The 23,235-nt window shown below is 39.2% G+C and overlaps 1 protein-coding gene and 1 long non-coding RNA gene across 2 annotated transcripts in view; both read left to right on the forward strand.

Moving 5' to 3' along the window:
* The window catches only part of LOC106088385 (solute carrier organic anion transporter family member 4A1), a 158,214-nt gene that overhangs the window by 129,986 nt on the left and 4,993 nt on the right, over positions 1-23,235 (forward strand). Inside the window, exon 5 of the mRNA XM_059365314.1 lies at positions 5,230-6,150. Coding sequence (XP_059221297.1) covers positions 5,230-6,150 — 921 coding nt within the window. The remainder of the gene's footprint in view (positions 1-5,229; positions 6,151-23,235) is intronic.
* Positions 11,777-12,464, forward strand: LOC106081156 (uncharacterized). The gene is made up of 2 exons (XR_001220324.2): positions 11,777-11,968; positions 12,031-12,464. It is a non-coding gene; the product is annotated as an uncharacterized LOC106081156 (long non-coding RNA).

Here is a 23,235-nt window from a genome sequence, read left to right on the forward strand (position 1 = left end):
CCCAAGTGAAGCATCTGGTAAACGACCGGGTTTTCGAACATGTGTTAATCTCTGAAGAGGGTCCACCCACACAACGCTTCATTTTGCGTCAGCGGAATGAATTTATACCGTCAAAAAGCTAGTTGGAAGTATCCACACTCCTTGTGAGAAAGATCCAAATACCTCAGCACACAAAGGCGACGGAACACATGATGGAGTCTTAAACAAGCAAAACTAGAAGTCGGCCGTGTAGGTCTTACAGGGAGGAGAAGGAGGGGAAGGAGAAGGAGGGGAAGGAGAGGGAGGGGAAGGAGAAGAATGACTATCTTCCTTGAGGTGGGCATTGATCAAGTCTCCGTGACAGGTTTGGCTAAGACTACGGGACCAAGGCCTCTATTTCAAGATTGGAAGACTAGGATAGGCAAATATCTGTATATTGAGCCATCACGCGGTGCAGTGGCAGTACACTCAACACCGCCTAACGAACAGGGGCCAACGACGAAACAATCACAGACTCTCTTAATATTGGGAAGACTAGGATAAGCAAAGATCCAAATTATAAAACATCAGGCAGTGCAAGGGCGAGAGATCCAACACAGTCAAACGAACAGGGTCCCGACAATGGACCCATCACCGACTTTCTCTAGATTGGGAAGACTAGGATAGATAAAGATCCTAATATTGAAACATCCGCAGCACAAGGACGAGAAAGTCAATACAGCCGATGATGCAACCATTACCGACTTTATAAAGATTCGGAAGACTATGATACGCAAAGTACCTAATACTGAAACATCAGGCAGTGCAGTGACAGGAAAGTCAATGCAGCCTATTGAGCAGGGACCAATGATTGAGGTCACCAAAATAAAACTTCAAGATTCATATTGCCTTAATTCATAAGCTCCGAATAACCCGAAACAATTCTATGCTTACACTGGCACTCGGCAGGGTACCTGCGTTATTTGTCAAAGAAATTTAAATTATATATTTTCCCCAGAGTTGTCAACGTCGGTACAACAGTCACGAGACAGGGACTGACATTACTTTATCTGCCTTTCAACTCTCCGACACCGCTACCCACATCGGTGCTGGAACGGCTGATAAGGAAGGAAACACAGGAAATGAGGTACTAGTAGGGTGCGATGCGAACTCTCATCACATTTCGTGGGGTAGTACCAACATTTATAAGCGTGGCCAAGCCCTGACAGATTTCTTGAATACTAAGCACCACACAGGCTGGAGGTCCGATCTGTGTGGTGTTCATTGCTGTCACGAGAAGCTTAGCTGCGAGTTACCGGGTGCGTCCACAGGTTGCGGATAGTGGAATGCTTCGTACGTAGTAGCTGCAACGGTAGACGCGGACATCGAGCGGTATCGAGCGCAGAGTCTCAGTGAGAGGCTGGGTGGCAACGGCTCTTGCACAAATACTGAGTGCCTATGATAATCGATATGACAAGGCGAGTTATTGGAGCCTTTAAATATCAAATGGCCAACCTGTTCACGCAGCGATCAGCCATTTCGAACGAGCTTACTCACACGACGAGGATCGCCACCTCCACATGAAAACGTGGGTGCAACAACAACAACGAATGGTCTAATAACACTTAATATTGTTAATAGGATTAGGGGGAGGTTTTAGATGTGACATTATGTTCGGAAAATCAAATCGATGAGGTTCAGAATTGGGGGGCTCCATGGAGATCACCTTTTCTGACCATCGCTATATTAGGTTAAGAACAGCACGGCCAGCGCCGAATCCGATAAGCCCAAGAAAAATACTGGATGACCGGGGAGATACGTAATATTGGGAAAGAGGTCCACAGATTGTTTTAACAGAACACACCTTAAAAAAGCGGAATTATATTTGGACGAGTTTACACATGGCTCAATGAATTCGATAAGATTATCCTGGAAGCTTTTCTGCGAACAGGTCGATTGCGTTTATGACACCGCCAAGATGAACAAGTTTCATATATAATTTACGGGACTCACGGAGATTCCGTAATCTTGGAATAATGAGATTGATCGAAGGCTTATCATTACAGAAATTATGTTAAAAGGAGCCTTGAGGAGTTTTAAACCATTTAAGTCTCCCGGACTTCATGGAATATTTCCGGCCATTCCGCCCCATCTGGCAATATTTTCACAGCCTGCCTAGGACTTGCATATACTATGAAAGCCTGGTAGGAGGCAAGGGTGGTATTTATATCCAAGCCCGGCAAGGCAAGTTATGCGACACCAAGGGCCTACAGACCTATTTCGATATCTGACAAGGTTAAATACTTAGGTGTGATCTTGGACAGGAAATGAATTGGAAGTGTCATATCCACAAGCGTACCGAGAAGGCTCACAGATGTTGGGCACCATGTAGACGGACCGTAGGCTTGAAATGGGGCCTGAATCCGAAGATAGTCCACTGGCTCTGCAGTAGCGTGATTAGGTGGTGGACTGCGATGGAAAAAAGTGCAACGTTAGGATTATACAACAGGTTCAGAGAACATGTTGGCTTGGCATAGGCAGAGCTATGAGGACGATGCCTACTAGGGCACTGGAGACAATTCTAGATATCCGACCCATAGACATACGGATTAAGTGTGAGGCAGCCAATGCGGCTATGAGACTTCAGGCCATGGGAGAATGTATTGCGGATGGGAGCAGTTCATACCATAGCGGTATAATCGAGGCGACGATAGGAAACCTGGAAGGATGGGAAGAGGTTTCAGATCAGATACATACCTGAAATGAATTTTAAGGTTGAGAGCGAGGCACTGCTGCCAAAAAATGCGATATTTTGCATTTTTTTTTTCATTTCACATTTTGACCTCCAACCTATAACTTTTCACTTTTAACTTATGAGACATTGACGCAGCTACCATTGTAAATTTTGTCACCAATCCAAATCATGCATCAAAATGAAATGCTTAAATCGTAAATACGAAGCTTATCTCTGTCAAATTTCAAATAATAAAAATTAAATATCGAATATCTCGGAAACCATTGGAGACATTGTATAATTCAACTGGTCTCTCTTGTATGGATTTTCGAGCACTATCCAGCAAAAAAAAGAGTATTGGAAATAGGCCCACATATGAAACGAAATGTTATTGGTAACACCTCAAATTTCAAAGAGTTATCTCCATCCGTTCTGAAATGGCGTATTTTTACGAGTTTTTTTTTTTTTTTTTGATTCCTTCCCACTGGGCGTCGCTTTGAACCGAAAACTAATAAAAAAAATAAGCCGTGTGAGAACAGAAAGAGAAATCTCTTTGAAATTTGGAACGGTTAGAGCTGAGGTGCTGGTGAAATCGTGTGCTAAATTTCAAGGCCCTTGGTTGTCTGGGCGCTTTTGGCAATTTTATTGCTGGATAGTGCTCCAAAAACCCTACTAAAAAGTCCGCTTGAGGTCTACAATTCTCGTCTTGTTTCGGGGATATTCGACTTTTAATTTTTTTTTGTTTTGCTATTTTGACCGAGACCTTCTTCGTATTTTGCAATTTACGAAAAATATATGGATCGATTTTCATTCTTGTGCAAGACTTGGATTTGTGACAAAATTTACAACGACTTTTCCTGCAAAATGTGTTCGCATTTGATTATTCAGTTAAATGTTTTACAGTTCGGAAATCAAATAGGAAAAAGGGTTCAAGTCCCTATTTCCTATTTGATTTTGAAAGATTATTTCCAAAGCGATCTCGGTAGCACCTCAGCTCCAACCATCCCAAATTTCAAAGAAATTTCTCTCCCTGTTCTCACACGGCTTATTTTTACAAGTTTTTTTATTTTCGCCTACTGTGCGACGTTAGCTGAGACGACATAATTGAGGTATTACTGTATTAAAAACTAAAATCAATCTGGGCCAAATGGCCCATTACAAAAGCCAACGAGTATTTACTTTAATTGGCTCTGACAGAACATTTGTTCCACTAGCCGAACGTAGAATAGCGTAACAGCGCCTCGATCTTCTGCGCGCATTCTACATAAATAAGAAGTATCTATGAAAAATATAATGCTATATGGTGTTGTAGTCTGGAGGACGGCGCTTTAAAAGTCCACCCTCTCTTCAATAGTCAACCGGATCCAAATGATGACTTTTTAGTGCATCACAGCCGCACCTAGGACGAAACTATCTGATGCATTGCATTTAATGCTACATCTAATGCCTCTGGACATTGTGACTAGACAAATTGCAGCGACCACTGCCATGAGGCTAAGGGAGCTTTCTCTTTGGTCATGTGGCGGCTAAGCACACTGTGTTACACCCTACCTGAGTCGTTTTTCGATAAAAAGTACTGTACCACTATTCCTGACAGAACCGATAGGAACTACGATATCCCTGGTAATAGAAGTTATATAAAGCCTTCTATACGGATGGTTCCAAACTAAACGACCAGATGGGCTTTGGGGTGTACTCTAAAGATCTAAAACTGGTCATATCGATAAGGTTACCCGACCACTGCAGTGTGTATCAAGCGGAGATCCTTGCAATTAAAGAAGTAGTGGAATGGCCAAGATATAATGTCCTAACGACGATTGGCGTAAATATCTTCCCAGACAGCAAGGCAGCCATTAAATCCCTGGAGAACGTATTTCTGAACACAAAACCCGCCATCGACTGTCGCAGATCTCTCAACGAGATGGCTCAACCGTTCAAAATTCACCTGTTCTGGGTGCCGGGCCACAGAGATATCCCAGGGAATTGTAAAGCGGACGAGCTTGCAAGACTAGGAACTACCCTACACATTCCAGGGAAACTGGAATCTGTGGGTATGCCTCTAGCGACATGTTTTCAGGACCAAGACAACGAATCATAGACGGTCACAAACAGGGGACTGTGAACATCTCAAAACTATGTGACCTAATCTAGCCTTGAAGAGGTCTACAGCTTTGCTGTCACTGGCTAGAAATGGTAAGATTTGCATACAGCCATTCTAGGGTGTGGATAGAAAATCATAGCATTTTTATATGCTAGGAGTCGACTCCGGAATCGGAGTAGAGCAATTTTCCCGGAGTCAAAGCCCTGATTAGAAAAATGCCTGATAGTAAGTGCTGAAAGCGGTCTTCGCGTTGTGGGTTATATAAGATTTTGTGTGAGAGATCTTAATGCTTTCTGCCCACGCAGACCTTATTCCAGATTAAGCGAATTAATGCCCAATAGAAGCCCATTCATTCATATATTTATACTAAATTATTTAGACCCTAGGTTAATATAGATTTTTAATAGACAGTTATTATTTTCTTCATTTATTACAGATTAAACTTAACCAGCGCGAGTAAAGTTTGGATAGGAGCCTGGTGGATTGGTTTTATTGTTGCTGCTGTGGCATGCTTCATATTGGCTATACCAATATTTGGATACCCTGCATCATTGCCAGGTTCGGAAAAACTGCAGCAAGAAAAGATATCGGAAGCGTACAATGCCAGCAAGTCAGTGGAAAAGCCAACTGCTTTTACCAAATTGAAGGAACTTCCTTTGGCTTTAACATCATTGTTGAGAAATCCCACATTTGTTTTTCTAAATTTAGCTGGGGCTTCGGAGGGTATGATAATAGCTGGCTTTGCTGCCTTTCTGCCCAAACAAATCGAAAATCAATTCAGCATCTCTCCGGTGTGGTCAGCTCTGCTGATGGGCTTGATCACTGTTCCTGCAGGCGGCGGTGGCACCTTTCTAGGCGGGTACTTAGTGAAAAGGTTTAATCTCAACTGTGCTGGCATAATAAAACTTTGTCTCATGGTGACGGTAATCGCTACGTTATTTACGAGTTGTTTTTTGCTGTCTTGTCCGAATCTAAATTTTGCCGGAGTTACCACACCTTATCAGGGCTTCCATCAAATGCAGCAGTCACAAATGGCTGAAATGGGCATTGATCTTGAGTTTGCTTGCAATGCAAATTGTTCCTGTAGCCGCTATATGTACGATCCGATATGCGGAGCAGACAATGTTATGTACTACAATCCTTGCTATGCCGGTTGTGCCCTGGAGCTATCCCTTAATGATAGTAAATCCTATAAGGACTGTGGGTGCATAACAACTAAACATCCGCGTGAATACGACGCCACCAATACAATGTGCACGTCATCATGTCAATATTTGCCATATTTCATAGCCTTGTGTTTCACTCTAATGCTCTTCACCTTTTTGGCTACAATGCCTGCTTTGTCAGCTACTTTGAGGTATGTATGTGCATTATTTAATCGTTTCATAAATTTGAAGCAACTGTAGTAAAGGGCGATTTTTTAGCACTTATCATTCTGGCAACATCTAACCAAACTGTAGTTCGTTTGTAAGACGATTCTATGAAGCGAACAACGCTTGCAAATTATTGAATTTTATTATCAAAATGCGGCACGCCGTTCGGATTCGGCTATAAAAAGGGGGCACCTTATCATTGAGCTTAAACTTGAATCGGACTGCACTCATTGATATGTGAGAAGTTTATCCCTGTTCCTTAGTGGAATGTTCATAGGCAAATTTTGAATTTGTTTTGCATTTTTGCATCATCACAATGCGTGGTCTGTTAAGAATGTTCATCGCGCGCTTCTTGTGTTCAGCGACAAACTCATTTTGGCCAAATGGGTACCTAAATAAGCAGAATCGTCCATTTTGGAGTAAAGATCATCCAGAAGCATTGCACCAATGCATCCAGAAAAAGTCACAGTTTGGTGCGTTTTACGTATGGGATGGTGGCATCATTGGACCGTACTTCTTTAAAGATGATGCCCCCACTTTTTCAACAAGACAGTGTCACATGCCACATAGCACGCCTAACAATGGACTTATTGAGAGGCGAGTTCGGAGGACATTTTATTTCACTTTCGGGATCGGTCAATTGGCCACCTAGATCGTGTGATTTAACGCCTTTAGACTATTTTTTGTGGGGCTATGTTAAAGCTCATGTCTTCACAGACAAGCCCGCTTCAATTGACGTATTGGAAGACAATATTGAAGCATTTATTCGTGAGATACCGACTGAAATGTTGAAAAGAGTATGCCAAAATTGGACTGAGCCAATGGACCATTTGAGGCGCAGTCACGGTCAACGTTTGCATGAAATAATCTTCAAACATTAAATTATATGGAACGTAATATTTTTTTTTTGAGAAAAACTTTCCTATAGCTCTTAAAAATCACCCTTTATAACATCATGGGTTGCCATGCCGCAGTGCGACACCTCTTTGCGAACCTCTTTGGGAAGAAGTTTTAACATGACATAGTACCTGACAAATGTCGCCAGCATTAGGAGGGAATAACCACCGCTGGACATTTTTTCTGATGTTCTTGCCATTGCCTTGCGGAGTTGGCCACAACACGCTTAAAATTTAAACTATTTTTTTAAATTTTATTTCTTTACTTATTCAGTATTATCACATAGAATTTCAAAGCCTTTGGAATTTTTTGATAGGAGAAGTGAATTATTTCAAAATTTGTTTCTGTTAGAATATTTGAATTTCATACATTGTCAATTCAACTGTATTATTGTATTAGAATATAAATAGTAGTAGGCTTTGAAATATTTTGTTTTTACATTTATTGTTTGTCCCCCTTATTTTCTTATGTTTAAATTAGTTCAATAAAAACTTCCATCAACATTGGTTATGAGCCCAGTCACATACGCTTGTGAAAAATAAATTTGGCCAGGAATTGTGTTTTTTGAATTCGTTGTGAAAATTTCTGGAAAAAATATTTGTGTTTTGTAAAGCAAAAAAGGAAAAATCAGAAAAATGTCTGGACATATGGCACAAATTGAAAAACTAAATGGAGAAAATTACGTGGTTTGGAGCGTGCAAATGAAAGGTTTGCTGGTAACGCTGGATTTGTGGGACGCAATAAAGGGCGATAATGAAATCTCCCCAACGGTCGATCAAAAAGCGATGGCAAATATAACGCTATGCGTAAAACCATCAGAAATTTTACATATCAAGAATTGTGCAACAGCGAAAGAAGCTTGGGATACATTTAGCCGTTTGTATCAGAGGAATGCTCCTTCTCGGAAAGTCAATTTGTTCAAGAAATTGGTGCGGTTCAGATTCCAGAATGCAGAGAAGTATGCAACGCAGTTGAACGATTTCTATACGATGGTGGATGACTTGAAGGCCATAAGTGTCTGCCTGAGGATTTTTTAAGCATTTTGCTGCTAAGCAGTTTACCGGAAGAAATGGAAAATTTCGTGGGAGCTATTGAAAGCAAAGTTGAATTGCCCGGTATAGAAGTATTGAAATCAAAAATCCTGGAAGAAGAAGAACGTCAAAACAGCAAAGGCGAGAAAATGGTTGCTGAAAATGTGTTTGTCGCAAAATTTCGTCAACAGAAAACTGGAAAAGGTGACCTAAAGCAGTGCAAATCCCGAACTCAAGGTAATAATGATGTCAAATGTTACAAATGTGGTAAGAAAGGACAAGTGCGTGCGCAGTGCAAGTCAAAATGCGATAGTGACCCAAATGGAAAAGCAACGAGTGCAATCACTGACGGCGAGAAGAACGATTCTGAAATTTGGATTTTGGATAGTGGTGCAAGTTCCCACATGTGCCGCGATTTGTCATACTTTACACATTTGAAACGCAAGTCTAAAAATATCATGCTGGCATCAGGGGATCAAATTACCGCTGAAGGCGTTGGAACTGTTGAAATGAAATCCAATGTTTGCGCTGTTACATTCAACAATGTGTGGTATGTACCAAATTTGCATTCAAATTTTTTATCTGTGAGCAAGATAATCAAGGCAGGCTTTGTTATTGAATTCAAAGCAAAGAAGGGGTGCGTAAAAACAAAACAACATGAACCTGTGTTTACGACAAACTTGGTTGGTGACATATTCCATGCCGATTTGAAAAGAAATTCAAACGTTGAAAAGGTAAATAGAATTTCTGTGACGTCAGAAGAAAATTTAAAGTCATGGCATGCTAGATTTGGTCATTTGAATGTAAAAGATTTGTGTTCATTATCAAAGAAGAACATGGTACGAGGCTTGGAGGTAAAGATGCCGGAAAAATTTGAATGTTTCACATGTGCTGTGTGTAAAATAAGCCGAAGACCATTTCCCAAAAACACTAATGTTAACACCACAGATGTATTGCAACTAGTACATACGGATCTGTGTGGGCCGATGCGTATTTCTTCGTTGGGCAGATCAAAATATATTATAACAATCATCGACGATTATTCGCGATATACGACTATGTATTTTTTGAAGAATAAGTCTGAAGCACTGGAAAAATTCAAGGAATTTAAGATGGAAGCGGAGAAACAAACTGGCCAAAAAGTAAAAAGCATGCGAAGCGACAATGGGAAAGAATATGTTAATTCTGCATTTTTACAGTTTCTTGTCGAAAATGGAATTGTGCATCAAAAATCTTGTCCCTACACCCCACAGCAAAACGGTGTTGCGGAACGTGCAAACCGGACATTGTCGGAAATGGCTCGTTGCATGCTGGATCAATCAAAATCAAAGCAGAATCTGTGGGCTGAGGCAGTCAATACAGCTACGTATATTCGAAACCGCTCGCCCACAAAAGTGCTAGATGGTAAGACGCCATTTGAGTTATGGGTTGGAAGAAAACCATCTGTAAGCCATTTCAAAATCTTTGGGTGCGAGGCTGTTGTCATGCAACATAAACAAAAACGAAGCAAATTCGAACCAAAAGGCGTCAAAATGATTTTCGTTGGTTATGAAAAGTATACTAAGGGTTACAGGCTGTTTAACCCTACGACGCAAAATATCGTCATAGCAAGCGATGTTATTTTCTTCGAAAACACGTTTGCAACTCCCGTGCTGGAAGAAAATCTTGAAGTTGGCAGTTTTTATGATTTTGAAATACCTGGTGGTACTGTTCAAGAAGATACAGCTCCAGTAAACATCGAAACCGTTCAAGATGGAACTCAAGAACATAACCAAGAAATCGCTGAAGGCGATGACGAAAGTCAGGAAAGTGCAATTGATGTCCCGAATGCTAATGGTAAACGTTGCCGAGGAAGACCAAAAATTTGTCGTACAGGAAGGGTTGGAATACCTAGAAAAGTCTACGTTACAGAGCCCCGAGTTGAAATGCTGAATGCTGTGATCGAGAATCCTACCACAATTGCTGATGCATTAAAGTCAGATAATGCGGATCAGTGGAAGCATGCTATGCAGGTAGAATATGATTCTTTGATTAAAAATAAGACATGGGAATTGGTTGACCCTCCGAAATCTAAAAACGTCATAAGATGCAAATGGGTTTTCGTTGTCAAAAGAAAACCAGATGGATCTGTAGAGAAGTTTAAAGACCGACTTGTAGCCCGAGGATGTTCGCAAAAGTACAACATTGACTACAAGGAAACGTATGCTCCCGTTGTTCGTCATTCAACAATACGCTTAGTTCTAGTGTTGGCTGCAAAATATCAGTTGATGGTGAATCATGTGGACATTGTTTCGGCTTATCTAAACGGCGACCTACAGGAAGAAGTTTATATGAAACAACCCCCACAGTTCGAGAATGAAAAATTTCCAAACAAGGTATGCAAGCTAAAACGTTCACTCTACGGTTTGAGGCAATCTGGAAGAGAGTGGAATAAGAAAGTGGCGGAAATTTTGACGAAAATTGGTTTTACCAGATGCAAAACGGATAATTGTGTATATGTCAGACGAAGCAACGAAACTATAAGTCTGATTGCTATTTATGTCGACGATTTATTGTTGGCATGTTCATCCGAGGCGGAAATGCAGGACGTAATCACCAGCCTAAATAAAAACATCGAGGCGGTTGATCGAGGTGCAATCTCATTCTATTTGGGAATGGAGATTGAGCAAGAGGATGATGGCAACATATCAATTCATCAATCTCGGTACGTACAACAGTTGCTTGAAGAATGGAACAGGATAAACTGCAAGTCTGTTTCGACTCCTTTGGCAAATGGAATCGTTTTGAAAAATGTGAACAAGAAAATTGCGGTGAGTTATGTGATGTAAAGACTTATCAATCATTGATTGGGGGCTTGATGTACTTGTCTGTCATATCAAGACCGATATATCACACGCTGTGTCACGACTTTCACAGTTTGCTTCACACCCACATAACGATCACTTTGCGGCAGCTAAACATATTTTGAGATATCTTAAAGGTCACCCTCAAGGCAAAATAACATATTCAAGCGAAAATGAACTATGTTGTTTCACCGATTCAGACTGGGGAGCATATTCCAATGACAGGAAGTCATATAGTGGATGTGCACTATTTTTTGGCGATGGCTTAATTGCTTGGGAATCTAAAAAACTACATGTCGTTTCACTCAGTTCCATGGAGGCGGAGTATATAGTATTGTGTCAAGGAGCAAAAGAAGTTGCATTTCAAAGAAGTCTTCTGCAAGAAATGGGTTTCTCCGAATTTGTTTCTGGACCAACAACTATGTACTGTAATAATCAAGGTGCTGAATTTTTAGTCAAAAATCCAACGGTACACAAACGAAGCAAGCACATTGACATCCGTTATCATTACATCCGAGAGAAATACATGGATAAAGAAGTCGATATCGAATATGTGCCAAGTACTGAAAATGCAGCCGACATCTTAACGAAGGCCTTATCTAGGGATAAGCATTTTAATTGTTGTAATATTTTAAATCTTACTTTTTGAAATAATACATTTGTATTGAGGAGGAGATTGTTAGAATATTTGAATTTCATACTTTGTCAATTCAACTGTATTATTGTATTAGAATATAAGTAGTAGTAGGCTTTGAAATATTTTGCTTTTACATTTTTTGTTTGTCACCCTTATGTTCTTATGTTTATTTTCTAATTTAGTTCAATAAAAACTTCCATCAACAGTTTCATAGAAAATATTTATTTATATGTATGTGCACAACTAAATTTTTTTTTATATTTCTTATATATGTTGTTGTTTCATTGTCTTAAATTAAATATTTAGTACGGTATTGGTCTGTCCTTGTGTATAAGGACATTTTGGAGTATCCGTGGCAGAGAACCCACCCAATTTTTTTAGGTTGCCATATCAAGTTTGTACTATTTCGTCATTATCACTTGTTTTAAGTTCTTAACCGTCCTGTATGGCTTGTAGATTGCAAAAACCTTTGCAGTAGTATGCTCCAGAGATCTTCAATGTGATTCAAATCAGGAATTATGGCTGGCCATTATATCGAATGTGCTTTTCTTGATCTAAAATATGCCGTTTTAAACCGTTCAACATGGAGACATACGTCTATGGTTTGCGTACATCCGCTACGCTCAACGCTGCTATAGTTGGAAGAGTATTAACAAAATGCTTGTTTGTCTCCATGCGGCATTTTCGGTCAAAAATCCAATTCCAATCATCGAAACATTTTGAAATTGTTGGCTCTTTAGTTTCCAAAACTTTAATTTTTACTAATGCACATATAAATATTTTCTATGAAAATTTTAAACTTCCACAGAAATTAATGATAACGGTACTTTTGGATGAAGTTGAAATAGAGAATTGGTTATGGAATAGCAAAGTGTTCAAGATGGTGAAAATGTTGTTCTTTAATTGTTGTATAATTACTGGTCTCATTAAGATGGAAAACAGCAACATTTTTTGCACATATTATTATTTGTATGGGGTATATATTAGGGTCGGGCGATTAGTATGGAAGGAAAAAAAATCTTAATGGGCGCTTTTCGTTTCCGATTCATGGGATTGTACTGAGCAAAAAAGTCCTCTAAACCATACGTCAACGGTGAAAATCGAGCTTCCAGATTTTGACTTGCAGTTTTTTCTCAGACTATATTTTTTGGAAAATTTTCGTAAACTATTTGAAATTTTAACTTATTTTCAAAAGTAGAGTTTAGCTTTCGTCTCGGGCTATAATTTCTCTGAACATATTATTTAGATATTTTTTGGACATTTTGACTTATAACAGCACATCGCAAATGCATTGCAACACACCTTCAGGCAATTTTGACTCTGTGAAAGTGCAAATTTTTGGTGAAAATATTGATAAAACTCCATTTTTTGATTTTTGTTCTATTTGTTTTATTTCTTTTTTCATTCTTCTGTTGTTAACACACAGAAAAAATATAAACTTAAATTTGATTGATTAAACATAAATATTGATTTGTAAATAACTTTTCAAACAAGGTGTTTATTGCTTTAACTATTTTAACTATTTTGATACCAATCACTTGCCATCACCCAAGAAGGCATGTGTCGAACATATATTTAATTTTAAGAATTAAATTGTTATTTAATAATACAAATTGTGAATATCTGTTTCTGCGTTCTGTTGTGTTCTTTTTCACACATACATATGTAATGCGAAGAAGTGCAAATGAGCCAAATATATGTCTGGTTTACATCATATGAAGACGTGTAGTGGCGTGGGTAGACAAAAAATACCAAGAAAACCAGTAAGGAAAGGCAAAAGTTGGTCGGTGCCGACTATATAATACCCTACATATTTAAATCTGGACCGATTTTTTCAAAATCAATAGCGTTCGTCCTTGGATCAAAAAAGTGACTTGTGCAAAATTTTATGAAAATCGGACAACAAATGCGACCTGTACCTTGATTATAAGAATACGTGGACAGACAGACAGACGGACATAGCTAAATCGAATCAGGAAGTGATTCTAAACCGATCAGAATACTTATCGATGTGTCTAGCCCTACACTACCACAGTGGTAGTGTAGGGTATCAATAAAATCAAATAATTCATTATGTAATAATTGTTAAGTAAAAGCAATATATTTTAAAAAGTGTTGTATTTTAAAAATAGTGTAAAGCAGAAAAAATTAGGATGTGAACAAATGAAATTCCATTCCAAACGAATTTGAGGACATGGAAGAAGATAGACGTGGTATTTATAACTATTATTTTATTTTAATCTGTTATTATATAGGTATACTAGCTGACCCGGGCCCGCTCCACTGCGCCTTCTTTTACTTTATATGGAACAAAAGTTTCCATGAAATATTTATTTTCTAAAATTAAAGAGCTTTTGGTGAAATACCATGCTATGAAAATATTATCTCACTTGACTAACAGTTTAACAATAAAAGTGCCTTTATCTGAACCCCATATGATCTTTATTGGTCTACGAATTTTAGTTTGGATGTAAGGTGTACATCATTCTTAAAATCCTTCATTTCAGCCCGATAGTCTCATGATATCTGATTTACGGGTGTTTTCGGGGGTGAGATGGTCCTCCAGACACTGGCCCTGAAAAAATATCAGCATCGTGCTCTTCTTTCTAATACCATTTATTTAAACCCCATATTACCATTCGTTTAGTGGACTTTACACGATGAGAAGTCCCCCAAACACATGACCCCAAAATAGGTTATCAAATTCGTTTTCTAATCTCAAATACCTTTCATTTTAGCTACATGTTACCCTTTGGGCGGTGTTTTTGGGAAGCGGTGATGTCTTAAATACATGGTCCTACATTTGGATATCTAATTCGTATGCTACTCCCAAATACCTTTTTGTGAGTCCCATTTTGCGACGGTCAGTAAAAAAATGTTGTTTATGGGGTATTTTGGGAAAGGGGTAAATCCCCAGAAAATTGGTCCCAAAAGTGGATACAATTCTTGCTCTATCACCCAATACCTTTCATTTAAGCTCCACATCGACATGGTCGGTAAGTATGTCCGATTTAGGGGTGTTTTGGGAATTGGGGTGGTCCCCCAAACACTAAGCCAGGAAAATATATCAGCAACGTGCTCTATTCTCATATATCTATATATAATTTATTTGAACCCCTTATTGCATATGGCTTCAAAATTGGATATAAAATTCGTTTTATAATCTCATTTAAACTCCTTATTGCAAAAGTCAGCAAATATGTCCGGTTTGGGGTATTGGCCCTAAAAACTATAAATATTTAGTTCCACTCTCTTTAAGACCCAAATTGTCTTGGTGAATAAATTCGTCCTATTTAAGGGTTGTTATGGTGGTGGGACGTCCCCTAGGCAGTTTGTCCCTAATGTTGATATCAGATACGTGGTCTACTCTCAAAAACCTTTAATTTAAGCCCCATATTTCCATAGTCGGCAAACATGACCGGCTTGGGGGTGTTTTGGGGGATGGGCGGCCACTCAGTGAGTTGGTCTTGAAAATATGTATCGGATTCGTGTTCCACTCTAAAACCCCTCCTAATTGAGGCTCATATTGAAATAGTCAGCAAATACTACTTGGGTGGGCTGGCCCATAGACAATATTCCCGAAAATTGATATCAGATTCGTGCTTTACTCCCAAAGACCTTTCATTTGAGCCCCATATTGCTATAGTCGCAAATTTGTCCCCTTTGGGGGATGTTTTTGGTGAGAGGCGACCCCCCAAACAATTGGTCCTTTATTTGGATTTCAGATGCTAATTCTACACTCAAATGCCTTTTATTTAAGCCCCATATTCCTATGGTCAGTAAATAAGTCCTGTTTGAGGAGTGTTTTGAGAAAGGGGTGGACCCCCAGAAACGTGATCCCACATTTGGATATCAGATTCGTATACTACTCGCAAATATCTTTCATTTGAGTCCCATATTGCCATGGACGGTAAATATGTCCGATTTAGGGGTGTTTTGGAGGTTGGGGTGGTCCCCCTAGCACTTGGTCCGACAATTGGATATCAGATACGTTTTCTTATCCTAAATACCTTTCATTTGAGTCCCATATTGTTGTGATTGGTGTATATATATATATATTTAGTAGGTTTTGGGGTGGGGCGCCCCCTCTAGGTACCCCATCCGAAATTCGAATACCAAGAGTTTGTTTGTAGGTTACTATATGAGAGCACACAAAATTTCGTTTAAATCGCACCACCCATCTTCGAGATCTGGCGTTTCTAAAAATTAGGGTAATGGGGAGGGTCCGCCCCCTTTTCAGATATCAGCACCATCTGTGATTTCAAGAAAATCGGTTCAGCCGTTTCTGAGTCTATAAGGAACACACAAACAAACAAACAAACATACAAACAAACAAACACAAATTGATTTTTATATATAAGATTTCTCAAAATTGGATAAACATATATATGACAGCTATATCTAAATCTGAACCAATTTCGAGCAAACTTCCTAGATATTGTGGTAGTTATCGAGGATAGCGTTGTACAAAGTTTTGGCAAGATTGGTCTATAAATGCACTTGCGGCCACTGCAGAAGTGAAAATCGGGGGTTTTACATATATGGCAGCTATATCTAAATCTGAACCGACATGGCTAAATCATTCAGAAAGTGATTCTGAGTCGATCGGTATACTTATCAATGGGTCTATCTCTCATCACTCTGGATGTTACAAACAAATGCAACCTGTACCACATTAGTGGTATATAACAACCTGTACCACATTAGTGGTGTAGGGTATAATTAAGGAATTATATGACACTATAATGCGAAAAGTACCACACCAAGTAGAAATACGTGAACCACATTCGTCACTAATTGACTTTGTGAATTTAGAAGGCAAAAGCGAAACATCCACGGCGAAACAAACCGAACTGATTAAATTTTTCATATCTAAAATTTTTTCACTTGAAAATTTTATTGCCGTCTGTATTTACAATGAGGTGGTAAAAACTCGCACATCTGGAGGTGTATTCCGTCTAATCGAACGCTATCTAGATAGGCCAATACATTGGTTTATCTGTTTACTTAATTTCAACGAATTCCTGTTCCGACATCTGTACAACGCTGTCGAAAAATCGGCCATTACTGGCCCGACAAAAAGCACTGGATCGTTAGCCGAAAGGATAGCTATTTGCCATACATTAAAAGAAAATACTCCTATCGCAACTTCACGTACTTCTTTCTCTATACGAAATAGTTTTAGAATTTTTTTATTGAAATAATCTAAAAATGTTTAAGGTTATCGAAAAATGTCAACGTATTCCACTTGAACACATTGCTCCAATGAGTGCAGATGCTAGAAATCAACTTTCCACGGACGTCAAATATCTATACCAAATTGTCCAAGCCGTTTCAAGTGAGCCGTTTCATAAAATCCAAACAATTGAATGAAATCTTTATTTGAATCGATAGTACGGTCCATATAATTTAGTGTTTGAAGATTACATTATGCACATGTTGGCCGTGACTGCGCTCCATTCGCTTAGTCTAATTTTGGCATACTCTTTCCAATATTTCGGCCGGTATTTTGCTTCAATGTTGTCTTCCAATGCGGCAATTGAAGCGGGCTTGTCTGTATATACACCCGGCCGATACGAACTTTGAGCTCCGACTTGTGTGGTGTCCATCGTTATCACGGGAAGCTTAGCTGAAAGCTACCGGGCGTCCACGGAAAGCTTCGTTTTTATGCGGAGTAGCTGCAAATGCGGCCGCGGGCAGTCAGCGATTTTCGAGAGTAGAGTCTCACGAAAAAAGGACCATGATTTGCGGATCTGCACCTGGAATGTCCGCACTCATTATAGGGAAGGTGCAGTATACTCGCTGGCGGATGTATTAGAGAAGTACAAGGCAGATATTACCGCCTTACAGGAAGTGCGATGGACTGGGAATGGCGTCACTACAACACCAAAGGATGACGAACTATATTATAGCTGCCACAACACGAGGCATGAATTCGGCTGTGAATTTGTGGTTAGTCGAAGACTGAAACACCTTGCCTCCAGCTTTACTCCGGTGGATGAGAGGCTAGCCACAATCCGCATAAAAACCAAATTCTTCAACATCAACGTTATTTGTGCCCATGCCACGACGGAAGACAAAGACTAGCAGATCAAGGATTTTTTCTACAAGCGCGTAGAGAGGAAATATGACCGCTGCCCCGCCCATGATATTAAAATAGTTCTGGGAGATTTTAATTCGAAGATAGGGAAGGAGGACATATTTGGTCCAACAGTCGGAAAGTTTAGCCTGCACGAGATAACGTCCAGTAATGAGTTGAGGCTGATAGATTTCGCCGCGGCAAAATACATGGTAGTTAGTAGCACCAGATTTCAACATAAAAATATTCACAAAGCCACATGGCTGTCACCCGATCAAAACACGAAAAACCAAATTGATTACGTTGTGATAGATGGATGGAATTCATTCAGCGTGTTAGATGTACGATCGATCCGTGGAGCAAATATAGATTCGGATCATTGTTGCAGTAAAGGTTCGCACCCGTTTGAACATGGCGAGGAAAGTGCGATCTGACACTGCACGGAAGCTGGACATGGAAAAGCTGCAAACACAACAAATGACAGCGGCATACTCCATTCGACTGCCCCAACTGCTTGATGAAAGCACTCCTTGTTCCGATGATATTATGGCGCAGTGGCAAACTATTGCCCACTCCATGGAAAATGCCGCCAAATCCGTACTTGGGTACCGGAAGCCTCCTCCAAGAAACCCATCGTTCGACCAAGAGTGTCGAGATGCTACTGAAGCCAAGAATGCCAACCCTGCCATCAGTAGCAAGGCGCCAGATGAAGGAGAGGTATCCGGAGAAAAGGAGAGAGGAGAAACGTCTATTCCGCAGAAAGAAAAAAGAAATGAAAATACGTGAGTGTGAGCGAATTGAGATGTACAGGATTCAGAATGAAGTCCGGAAATTATACCAAAGAATTAAACATCAAACCGATGGCTTTGGTGTAGGCACATCCTCCTGCAGAGACAAAGTGGGAAATCTGATAATTGACACAGATAACATGCTGAGGATATGGAAAGAACATTTTACCCAATTGCTAGTCTCCGATGTTGGCGGCGAAGAGGATAACGTAGATCTAACCCCTGATGATGGTATAGAATGTTTACCTCCTAGTCAGAATGAGGTCTAAGCAGCAGTGACCCGACTAAAGAACAACAAGGCAGCAGGAGCCGACGGGTTACCCGCTGAACTATTTAAGACCGGAGGCGACACGCTGATAAGGCGTATGCATCAGCTTATCTGCGCAATCTGGCTAGAAGTCTCCTCCCCATCACATACAAAATGCCTTGCATAACCCAGCAGATAAAGAAAATGGAGAAAGTTGGGCACCACAACTTTGAGACAGTCAGCTTTAACTTTATCTACTTCGCACCGCCGTAACCGAAACGAATGACACCAGTTTTGAGGTTAAGCGAAAAATAAAACTGGCAAACAGATGCTTCTTTGGACTAAGTAAGCATTTTAGAAACAAGGCCACCTCTCGACAGACCGGGAAGACCAAAAGTCCGATGGAAAGATCAAGTTGTGGAAGACACCTCGAAACTTGGTGATTTTAGAATGAGCGCAGAAGATCGGGCGCTTGGAACGCTATTCTACGTTCGGCTAGTGGAACAAATACAAATATTCTGTCATAGCCAATTAAAGTAAGTCAGTATATACATGTGCTTTAACATAGCCGCACAAAAATATTTTAAAGGCGATAAATCGAGCGATCTAGGAGGTCGGTAGCGAACGTGAAATAAAATGTTCACCGAACTCGCCTCTCAATATGTCCATTGTTACGCGTGTTGTGTGACATGTGGCATCGTCTTGTTGAAAGCTCTTGCATTTGGGGTAAAAAAAAAATTGGATATCATCTCACGGTATGCCACCAGCCCATAAACAGCACCAAACTGTGATTTCTTCTGGATGCATATGAAGCTTTTGCGTTGCTGCTGGCTGATCTTCACTCCATAATCGACATTCTGCTTATTTACGTACCCATTGGGCCAAAAATGAGCTTCGTCGTAAAATGGAAGTATCGCGCGATGAACTTTCTTAGCAGAGCAAGTATTTGATAAAAAAATTCAATAATTTGCAATCGTTGTTCGTTTGTAAGACAAATCATGGTTAAATTATAGACCAAACTGAATATGTTTGACAGTGAAACAAAACACGAAACGTGCGTAGCTGTTTGAACAAGTATTCCCAAAAAGATAAAAGCTAAAAAATCACCCTTTATATAAAAGATTGTGTGTCTGATTGACTGATCTCATTGACTGACTGATCATCGCCCAGCCCAAACGGATTAAGCTAGAATCATGAATTTTTGGACGAATGTTGGTCTTGGGCAAAGCCACTGGATAAGGCTAAGTTGGTTCATATTCGTACGATTAAGTATATTTGTATATTTGCCCCACCCGCCGAAAATCGCTTGAGTGATGTTCTTGTTCTCAAATTAAAGAGAAAAAATAAGGTTTGGTAAAAAAATTGGAAAAATCGAACCCGAAAAAGAGTACCGCAGTTGGTATTTGGCCGCAGTTGGCATTTGGTACTTTCTATGTAAATTGAACTGGAGCTCTGAATTTTAAAACTTAGGTACACTATGGCAACCTTCATTGGGCGACTTTAAATAATGTTGGAAATAATTTCGTCATTCTGCTTGTAACTCCTCGAAATATTCGTCTAAGACCCCATAAATTATATATATTCTTGATCTTCGTGACATTTTAAGTCCGTCCGTCCGTCTGTCTGTCGAAAGCACGCTAACTTTCGAAGAAGTAAAGCTATTCGCTTGAAATTTTGCACAAACACTTCTTATTATTGTAGGTCGGTTGGGATTGTAAATGGGTCATATCGGTCCATGTTTTGATATAGACGATATAACTTGACATAGCTGTCATATAAACCGATCTGGGGTCTTGACTTCTTCAGCCTCTAGAGGGCGCAATTCCTATCCGATTTGGCTGAAATTTTCCATGAGTTGTTTCGATATGACTTCCACCAACTGTGCCAAATATGGTTCATGTCAGTCTATAAAATGATATAGCTGCCATATAAACCCATCTGGGATTTTGACTTCTTGAGCCTCAAGAAGGCCTAATTATTATCCAATTTGGCTGAAATTTTGTACAACAGCTTCTTCCATGACCTCCAACATACGTGTCAAATATGGTCTGAATCGGTCTTTAGCCTGATACAGCTCCCCTATAAACCGATATCCCTATTTTACTTCTTGAGCCCCTAAAAGGCTAAATTCTTATTCGATTTGGCTGAAATTTTACACATATACTTCTACAGTGGTCTCCAACATTCAATTTGCAAAGCAATTCTTTTCTTTTATCCTTTGTTTATCTAAAAAGATATACCGAGAAAGAACTCGACACATGCGATCCATGGTGGAGGGTATATACGATTCGGCCCGGCCGAACTAAGCACGCTTTTAATTGTTTTTAATTCGTGCATTTAGGTACTAAAAAATACCAAATGTTTCTTTCTTTACAGAGTGATCATAAGCTCTCAAAATTGGGATTCAGGTACAACTTGACTATAAGTAGTCGGCTACCAGAAGATTTTTTCAAAATCGTACATTCAAGTACTAAAACATAAAAAATGGTACTTTCTTTGCGAACTGAGCTAAAGCGCTAAAAATTGGGATTTATTTATACCTTGACAATATATATTGGGCGACTTAATGATTTTTGCTGATGTATTGTTATTCTTGGTATAGTACCAAGAGTACCTCTAGCACTCTTTTTACAGAAGGGGACACATGTCCGAAATTTTGTACGCAATCATTACAAAACTTCATAATCTTTTGAAATGAGTGACTACCTAGGTTTTTGGAAGCTATACACTTAAAAGAGAGTATTAAAAACGGGGGTAGCGAAGCAGACCACCGAGATGCTAGTATGCATATCAAAGAGTTGTGTGACTGACTGATTGCTGACTGACTTACTGATCATCCCTCAGCCCAAACGGCTAAAGCTAAAGGTGATTTTTCAAGAACTACAGGAAAGTTTTTCTAAAAAAAAACCCAAAAAATTCATGAAATCTTTATTTGAAACGTTAGTACCATACAAATAATGTTCACCGAACTCGCCTCTTAATAAGTTACGCATGCTGTGTGGCATGGGGCGCCGTCTTGTTGAAACCACAAGTCATGCAAGTCTAACTCTTGCATTTTGGTCAAAAATAAGTGTAATATGATATTACGATAGCACTCACCATTCACAGTTACGTTACGACTCGCATCATTTTTGAAGAAGTACGATTGAATAATGCCACCAGCCCATAAACCCCTCAAAACTGTGAATTTTTCTGGATGCATTGATAGCTTTTACAATGCTTCTGGCTGATCTTCACTCCAAAATCAACAATTCTGCCTATTTACGTACCCATTGAGCCAAAAGACTTTATTTACAGAGCACGCATTTTGGTAATAAAATTCAATAATTTGCAAGAGCTGTACGTTTGTAAGACGATCCATGGTTAAATTATAGACCAAACTAAAGATGTTTGACAGTGAAACAAAACGCACATGTGTGAAAAGTTTAAACAAGTGTTGCCAAAAAAGATAATAACTAATAAATCACCCTTTACAATCATGAACTTTTCATAGGCACGGGATAAGGCTGAATTTGGTGTTATTCGTACATTAAGGTACGAAATGGTACATATTTGCCCAGAGCGAACAGAAAGGGCTAGAATTATGTTCTTGGGCTCATATCAAAGATCGTCTCGAAAAATAAGGTTTTAAATAAACAATTTTGGAAAATCGTACAGGAAGTGGGAGAAACGTTTAGTACCACAATTGGTACTATTTGGTACTTTCTTCGATAATTGAGCTAGAGTTCTGAATTTTGGAACTTAGGTCCACCATGGCAATCTTAATTGGGTGACTATAAAAGTTTTTGGAAATTTCTACTTTTATGTACTAAAAAAGTACCAAAAATGAACAAAATGGGTGAACTTTGTAATAGACGGATGGACAGAGTTAGAATTTTGAAATTTGGCTTAAAAGACATCTACTGCAAAAAAATTAGTGTGAAAAGAAATATAATAGCAAAATAGTACCGGAAACGGGAAGAATCGTACATTTAGTACTGCAATTGTTGAAGCTAGAGGTCTGAAATATGGCATGTAGGTAAAACCAAGAAATATGTAATGGATGACTAAGTGATCTATTCGCAATTAGCAGCCAGTAGCCAAAATTGCTACTATTTGTCATTTTTTGTGCAGATGAAGCTAGAAGTCTGAAAATTGGCATGTAGGTACAAAAAGAAAAATAATGAGTGACAAACTGATCTATTCGAAATTTTTACATTTTGGTACCATAAAGTGCGAAATAGATTATCGCCTATAGCAAAAGAGGATAGCTATTGGTTGCCCAAAAAGTAATTGCGGATTTTTCATATATTCGGCTTTGACAAATTTTTTCACAGCTTGTGACTCTGTAATTGCATTCTTTCTTCTGTCAGTTATCAGCTGTTACTTTTAGCTTGCTTTAGAAAAAAAGTGTAAAAAAATTATATTTGATTAAAGTTCATTCTAAGTTTTATTAAAAATGCATATACTTTCTTTTAAAAAATCCGCAATTACTTTTTGGGCAACCCAATTGGATTAAGCTATAAGACAAAATACTATATATATATATATATACAAATAATATATAT

The sequence above is a fragment of the Stomoxys calcitrans genome, chromosome 3 (genome assembly GCF_963082655.1).
Source record: "Stomoxys calcitrans chromosome 3, idStoCalc2.1, whole genome shotgun sequence".
Classification (NCBI taxonomy): domain Eukaryota; kingdom Metazoa; phylum Arthropoda; class Insecta; order Diptera; family Muscidae; genus Stomoxys; species Stomoxys calcitrans.